The sequence below is a fragment of the Cibotium barometz genome, chromosome 11 (assembly GCF_041138505.1).
Source record: "Cibotium barometz isolate CiBa-2024 chromosome 11, ASM4113850v1, whole genome shotgun sequence".
In the NCBI taxonomy this organism is placed as follows: Eukaryota; Viridiplantae; Streptophyta; class Polypodiopsida; order Cyatheales; family Cibotiaceae; genus Cibotium; species Cibotium barometz.
The window spans coordinates 61,016,876-61,025,222 of NC_141056.1; the positions used below are offsets into that span (position 1 = coordinate 61,016,876).

At 43.6% G+C, this 8,347-nt stretch overlaps 1 protein-coding gene across 1 annotated transcript; it reads right to left on the reverse strand.

Annotated features, from left to right (window-relative positions):
- Positions 1–5,225: 5,225 nt before the first annotated feature.
- LOC147634411 (pentatricopeptide repeat-containing protein At5g52850, chloroplastic-like) lies at positions 5,226–7,553 on the reverse strand. The gene has a single exon (XM_086805672.1). It carries the CDS (start codon positions 7,551–7,553, stop codon positions 5,226–5,228), a length of 2,328 nt encoding a protein of 775 aa, XP_086661798.1.
- Between the last annotated feature and the right edge of the window lie 794 nt (positions 7,554–8,347).

Here is an 8,347-nt window from a genome sequence, read left to right on the forward strand (position 1 = left end):
ATGGACAAGTGTCATAGCATCATTAAATCTCCACTTGCACAGTAAGGCGAAAAAATGGTAAAAACGCCTTAATTCCATTAAACCGAGGCGGCGGCCATGATGTAAAACCAAAGGTCACATCACATTGAAAATAGGGAAGTTGAAAATGACAATACCCCAAAAAAGGAAGCCAAGAAGAGGAAACATCGGCAAAAAGAGCACAAACACTCGAGGTGTGACAAGAAACTAGAGAAGAGCCTAAGCATGCCCATGTTCATACCAGAACTAAGGAATCAGGAGTATCAAGAATGAGCAAAAAAGTGCGGGTTCGACAAACTTCTCGACCGATAGTGGGAGGAGCTGCAAGAACCAGAAGACAGAGAAAATCTCATCAATCAGTTCTTAGAAACCAACACTGTGCATGTGGAGGGGAAGGAGCCAATAAAATTTTTTGAAAATGCAGTGCACCATGCACTGGGTCTGCCCATTGATTGCGCTCTAGATACTAGCGTTAAAAATGATTAATATGATCAATCTAAGGTGTATGTAATCTAAGTTTACTCATGAGATGAGTGTGTGAAATAGACTCAAGTACAGTTAGCATTAGAAATTTTTTGGACCCAAAGAGGGCCTCTTGGATTAACTTTTGATTAGGAATGGACCAATAGGAAGAGGACTGGGTGCACATTTTTTACTTCTTTGACCCTAGGGGACCGAGGCTTTGGTTTGCTAATGGGACCTAATTACTACTCTTGTCCCCTTACCTCTTGGGCCCAAACTTAGAGGTCCCCCCACCTAGAATCGCGCAGATTAAAAACCCTAAAAATTAAAAAAAATCCCAAAAGTGTGTTTTCCCTCTCAAACTTCCCCCCCGCCCAATATACTCTAGGTTTGGAAAGCTCATTTTTTGAACCTCTTTCTTCCTCTTCTAAGCTCTCCATTGCTGCAAAAACTCCATACCTCTCAAGCTCTCCCTCCTTCTCAAGCTCCCTCAATCTCAAGCTCCCTCTTCCTCTTTCTTCCTTTTCTAAGCTCTCCATTGCTGCAAAAACTCCATCCCTCTCAAACTCTCCCTCCTTCTCAAGCTCCCTCCCTCTCCATTGCTGCAGAAACTCTATCCCTCTTTAGTCTACTACTCTAGGTTCAGGAAGCCTATTCTCAAACTCTAACCCTCTTTTAAGCTTTCCATTGCTGCACTGAAAACCCTGAACTTTCTCTCCTCTCCACTCCTCTGTTGTAAAACAAGCTTTTCTTTTCCCTTCTTCTCTTTTCTTACCACCATGGCCTCTTCCAGTAATGTCAAAAGACCTAGGGAGAAGATGGAAGAGCTTGTGCTGCATAACACAAGAGATGTGAAAGATCCCTGCCTACTCTGCACAACGAATTCAGGGGTGCTAGCAGCGGAAGTAGCACTTCTTGCATAGGGCAGAGCCTCTCAGTCGGGGCCTCGCCCACAGATATCCGAACAAGAGACTAATCTCTCGGTTCTTCCAAAACCGAACCTGGAAAAACTTTCCTCGCCCAAAAAGCATGGGCAATTCCTCCAGGATATTTTTATTCTAACGTAGTCAAGGTCATCACTAACCAGACTGAACCCGTAAGTCTCATGGTCAAATCAAGGAAGAAACTTGCACTTGGATCATAGAGACCAACGCTTTTTTCCTCATCGAGAGGCACAGCCGTTGATTCTTTTCCACAGAATAAGACTATCTGGGATTTACTTCATCTATCGTACCATAGCAGAATTGAGTCTCATTTTAGGGATCCATCAGTCCAACCCCATCCAGTCCCATGGGTTAGTAGCCAACCGCCCAACCACTGTAGTGATAAGATCCATTTAGGAATTTGTGTTATGTTTTGTCCCGGATACCAGGGAAAAGAGTTCCCAGGCTCCCTAGCCGGCGCTTCATGCAAAATTCAAGATAGTCACATCACTTACACCCAATATGAAATTACCTTTTTCATAGATTCAATTGTCTTTAAAACAATCTTTTAATGAAACCATAGTATCACTGATCATAATCTTCAGGTGCTCTGCAAGAGATAATTATTATTCAGTAAAACAAGCGGACTGCTAGGGAAAGCATATGCTGTTGCCTCCTTTGACGTTAGTGCTTGGCAAAACAAGCAAAGTATGTTTTTTCATGCACTTGCCTCTTGTGCTGTTCGTGCTTGGCAACCACAAGTAGAAATGGGAGTGATGAAGCCAAATATTAGTCACTCCATCAATGGTCTCAATACAAACGAGCACACCATATGTGCCAAGATGCTAAGCTGTTGTTGAGCTCCATCGTTGGTTGGTGCCCATCCTAGGCTCCCAAGGTCAAACTTGGCTAGTGGCAACTTTAACCACGGAAATGTGAAGATGGTGAGAACTAGTGCTAAGCTGCTCCAGTCATCCTCATAAAATAGGGCTTGGCTTGCCTTTGATATCCAGGTGACTGTGGTGCTTGGATCAGATGTGAAGAGTCAAAAGGATGCATGCTGCCATACCTGCTTGGCCCTGGGGGGGCACCGAACTGGGCCAGCCGCCGATCGCCTAACGATCGAGTGCCAACTGTGAGGCTTCAAGTCTAAGGGCTTAGTGTACATACTTGCTTAACACTAGTAATAGAGATTGGATCATTTTTAAGTTTGGTCGACCTAGTGTAAAAACTAGTCACTCGTATATAAGTCGAGAATATGGATAATCATATTACATGGTATTGGATTCTTATATGCTAGATAGATGCTTGTTTGAATAGGTTTGATTGTAGGTTTCTCTCTTCCATCAACTTCTTCCTCTCCCCTCTCCCCCCCCCCTCTTGTGGGTGCGCACGATCCCCTTTTGTGAGAGAGAACCATCGTAAAAGGCCATCTCTTTTTGCCTTCATCTAGGCATAGAGCTTTTTCTTCACCCTATTGGTGAAAGAGTATTTCAGTGTGACAATGGAGTGAGGATACAATGGACGAGCTAGCATACCCACATAGGGAAGTTGTAGATTGTGACTCTAAGACAGGACCCAACGACACATGTTTCGGCAAGGCTAAGGTAAACTCTTGACTTGAACATATTTGGCGCTGTTTGTCGAGGACTAGTCTGGGGCTTAGGTCCGTTCATCTATCCATTCCAAGCTACTGGGAGCACTCAATAATGCTCGGTGTTGATTAGGAGGTCACACTCCGGAAAACATATGGGATCGGGGTAGATATGAATGGATGAGATGTGAATCAATGTGATGTGATGAGATGTGAATATGGGTAGATGTGAGTGGATGAGAATAAATGTGAAAAGATGTGATGAGATGAAAAATGATGTGATTGGATGAGAATGGATGAAGGACGATGGGAATACATATGATTGGACGTGGATTAAGTAATGTGGATTGATGTGGAACAATGTGGAAAGACGAGAGTTCGTTATAGAAATTGTATTTATGACCTGTTTTTAAATGACTGTTTTATGTCAAGAATGTTGGGGAAGCATTTTGACCGTCTTGTGAATGAGGTCGTGGAGACCTACGTGATAAAGTTGCAACAGTTGACGGAGAGTCAATGGAGGACGTCTCGCATAGCAAGGTCGGCCGAGGTTTTGACCAGCCTCGGCTCGATTTAAATGGTGAGCTTCCGGTACGATGGATGAGGGACCAAGGAAGCGGCCTATGAGTGAAGCGCTAGGTGACCTGCGAAGGATCCTAGAGGGTACTGACCATACGGTGCTCGGGCTTTGGGTTGCCGAAGATACTCACGCGTGCGTTGAGGAAGAAAATGGAACAAGATATTAGAGTTGTTTTCTGAACTCGGGTATGGATCTGGTTGATTGACCTTGCTGGTCCTCAACAACGGATGAGTCCATGGCTCTTTTATATGGATCTGTTGGTTGATCTTGCTGATCTTCAACGGAGAGTCCATTTGGATTTTTATAAGTGAATATATTTTTGGGTACTATGAGCTAGGAACTATGGAAAAGGCCCCTTAGTGGACAGGTGGTGAGCGTTCTGGTTGCCAATGATGCCATAGGTACACGGATGAAGGAATGATTTCAACAAAAAAAAAGCATTACAAATTACACTACATGAGTATTAGCATCATCATATTTTGATGATCACCAAAAACTAGATTCGAAACCTAGCTTCAAAGCACCACATTGCTTCGGAGGTACATTCAGAAAACCTATTCTTAATAATATAGTATACAGATATTTTGGCACTTCCACAATGATGCTAAAACAAATGGAGAAGCTTTATGGAGCCAACAAAGTAAAACGTGTGTGTACGTGCGTGCGTGAGAGAGAGAGAGAGAGAGAGAGGGAGAGATTGATAGACCTAGCCTAGGGTGTCCCTACCTTACTTGCATGTGTATTTGTATTATGTAAAAAAGGAGAGAGAGAGGGAGAGAAAATAAGAAGGATAGGAAAGAGACATGTCACATAAAGGCCTTCCAGGTATTCTTACCCTTCAAATCCAAAGTCATGTCACCCTCAAAGAGAATTATGGTGTCATTGGTGGTTTGATGGAATAGGGAATGGCCTCCGAAAAAACTTTCAGGTGAAGAAATGTGTGAACAGCAACAGTGTCTCCCTTAACTACAAAGGCCAACTGGAGACATTTCACAAACACATCATCATAGCCCTGTGTCAAGCTCTGATTCGACAGTATTTGGACTTGCCAATTCGATTAATGGTACAGTTCTTGGGGGGCAAAGTTGGCCAACCCAACTGATGTGACAGGTCAATCACTATTGTGGAGACACACGTCTAGAGGAGGTGACAGCAGACATGCACTCATCATAAACATTGTCTGTGCCCATCAAACTTGGTCCTGAGTAGACTGCCAGCACATGCCTAACGTGGGACAGCCAACCCAGCTGGGGTATGTGGCATGTGAGTTGGCAATCTCCAATCAAAGATGGGTTAGAGAAACGAGGTGGGGCTGTGCTACGCCTGCTAGTAGTAAAAATACCTGCACCTGTCTCAACATGTGTACAAGCATTGCTAGAGGTAGCCTGCCTGTGATGATGTGATCTAAATGTGGATGGGCTGCATGCCCATGTTTTGTGCATGGAAGGGTGGGCGGGTACCTTTTCCGTAAGGACCACCAAAACTTTTGTCATTGTAGGGCAACCATGATGGGTTTCGTCCTTGGAAGAGCTTAACCAGATCCTCATGATAGTCTTCTAGCATGGCTGGTCAAGTCTAGAAAGAGACACTGACCACGAACATGTAAACAAGTCCACTCCACATTTGAACTCTTTTCATTCAGATAGCCTCAGCCTTCTTTGATGACTGCATCAGCATAGATGTTAGACATTAAAGCAAATGCTGCTACAGCTTGTTCTTCAACTGCACTTACTGCACGCTCAAAAGCGTCTACACCAAGCTCCACATCACCCCACTTCTGACAAGCACCTAAAACAGTTTTCCATGTAACGGAATTGGAATGTGATGGCATCATCTCCGACAACGAAACTGCCTCATTGAGTTGGCCAGCACGACCAAGCAGGTCAACTATACAATTGTAATGCTGCACACTTGGAGAAACTCCAGAATTGCTTGTCATGGCCTCAAAACATTCCTGACCCATGTGTACAAGACCAGCATGACTACACACTATGAGAACACTAAGAAATGTGGTTCCATCCGGCAATATGCGGTTCTGCCTCATTCGCTCAAACACATAGAAAACAAGCTCACAATCTCCTTGACGGGCATACCCGGCAGCTAGTGCATTCCAAGACACCACATCTTGACTTGACAAGCTGTCAAACACTCCCTGTGCTTCTACAAGTGAACCACATTTGGCATACATATCTAACAGAGTGTTACCAATTGTGAGATCCCTTTCAAACCCCTGTTTGACAATCTGAACATGTGTTTCTCGGCCCCTGTCGATGGCTCCTAACATACCACAAGCTTTCAAGCTGCAACAGTTTGTGACAGCATTTGGAGAAACACCATCCAGTTTAAGCTTCTCCATACAGTTCAATGCTTCATCAAAATGCGCATGTTCAACAAACCCTGTAATAAGTGCAGTCCACGAAATCACACCTCGAACCGATAGTTCAGCAAACACTTCCTGTGCTTCTGCAAGCAATCCAGTTTTGGCATACCCTGCAATCAGGGCAGTCCGAGACACATCATCTTGCACCTGTATCCCATCAAACACTTCCCGTGCCTCGGCAAGGAAGCCGCATTTGCAATACATATCGACGAGAGTGCTGCTAACCAAGAGATCTCCTTCAATAGCCTCTTTAATGATCTCGACATGTACTGCTAAACCTCTGTCTATAGCTCCTACACTGCCACAAGCTTTCAAACTGCAAATGAACGTGACAGCATTCATAGGCATGCCCTCAAACTGCATCTGTTCCAAACAATTCAATGCTTCCTCACCGAGCCCATGGTCAGCATACCCTGTGATTAGGGTATTCCATGAGATTATATCTCGAACTGGAAGTGTATCAAAGACCTCCAGCATATCCACAAGTGAGCTACATTTAGCATACATATCGATCAAGGCATTGCCAACTGAGAGATCCCTTTCAAACCCCTCTTTGGAGATCTCTGCATGGAGTTTTTGACCCATCTCTACTGCTCCTGTGCTACCACAAGCTTTCAAGCTGCAAACAAAAGTGACAGCATTTGGGGCCACACCCTCCCATTGCATGAGATCCAAACAGTTCAAAACTTCGTCACACTGCCCCAATTCAGCATACCCTGTAAGAATTGCAGTCCATGAGACTACATCTCGAACTGGAAGCTCATCAAACAGATCCCGTGCTTCTACAAGCGAGAAGCATTTGGTATACATATCCACCAAAGTGTTAGAAATAAAAGAATCATCATCAAATCCCTCTGCAGCAATCAAAGCATGTAATTCTCGGCCCCTCTCTAGGACTCCTATGGTGGTGCATGCTTTCAAGCCACAGACATATGTCACCACATTTAAAGGCTTGTCATCCACGTGCATTTGTTCCAAGCACTTGAGTGCATCATCACCAAGCCTATGATCAACATACCCTGCAACCAATGTGTTCCATGAAACTACATCTCGAACTGCAAGCTTATCAAACACTTCCCTTGCTTCGGCGAGTGACCCACATTTAGCATACATATCCACCAAAGCATTGCCCACAAAAGCATCTCTGTCGGTTCCATGCCGAATGATCTCAGCATGTATTTCCTGACCTCTTTCCACATGTTTCAACCTACCACATGCTTTCAGCAGGGTCAAAAATGTATAATTACTGGGGCAAACAAGATGCTCTTGCATGCCATGGAACAGGTTGATAGCAAGCTGGGGTTCCCCACATCCAACATACCCTTGCATGAGGGATGTCCAGGCGTGTTCATTCCGATGTGTCAACTTGTTGAAGAGTTGCTGGGCATGTGGCATGCTGTCACACTCCACAAGCATTGCAGTGAGGTAACTCCCAAGGTGTTGATGGTCCTCCAGCCCATGGTGATGGACGTGCACATGAACAAATCTAGCATTCGCTGAATTCTTCTCTCTCCTGCACTTCTGCAAGATGAAGATGAAATTGTCCACTGAGGGCACTTCGACAGACTGTTCCAGACAAGCCAACGACTGCTCCATGCTTAGCATGCTATCCATCCGACACAGTCCTCTTCGACTAGCCGATGCCCTCGTGCTCTTTAGCCATTACGGAAGGTTTACCTGTGGAAACACACATCTACATCGCTGCTGTCACAGTGCTGTGGATACTCTGAACGTTTCTTTCCATGCAAGGAAAAGCAGGACTCTCACACACACACCCAACTCACTCCGCTCCTCTATGTGCCAACCCCCTTTCTTCCGATGTCTCCCATTCCCAATGTTCACGAAAAACCTGGGTTTAGTGTAATGCGAATTGTTAAAATTGAGATTTAACTGGAAAAAATCTAATTAGAAGGTTTTGATGAATTGTAATTTTTAGAGGTATATAATTATTTGACTTTTATTTAAAATTTTAAATATTTAAAAAATGTTAAATATCTAAGCTTCAAAGAGTTCAATATAATTCTTGCAATTTTTTAATCAATACTAATTATATTTTTAAATAGTAACTAATAATAGTTATTACTAAATTACTAATTAGTTAATAGTAAATTAGTAATTTTTAAGTTTAAACTTGGGCCCTTAGCCCTTGGAATCTTGGAAAAATCATAAAATTAATGTATTTACTATTAATAGTCAATGTAAAGTTGTAAAGGTATGCCTTTGTTAATGTATCAAGTTGGACTCCAATGTCAACGTTTTCATGGTGCCCATTGCCCAACCATCACCCATTGCCAGCGTACAGTCATTACTTATAGTGGATTGATTTCGCTTGCATGACTTTAATTGACTTTTATTGTTCGGACGACGAAAATTCTGTTTTTTTCCTTTGA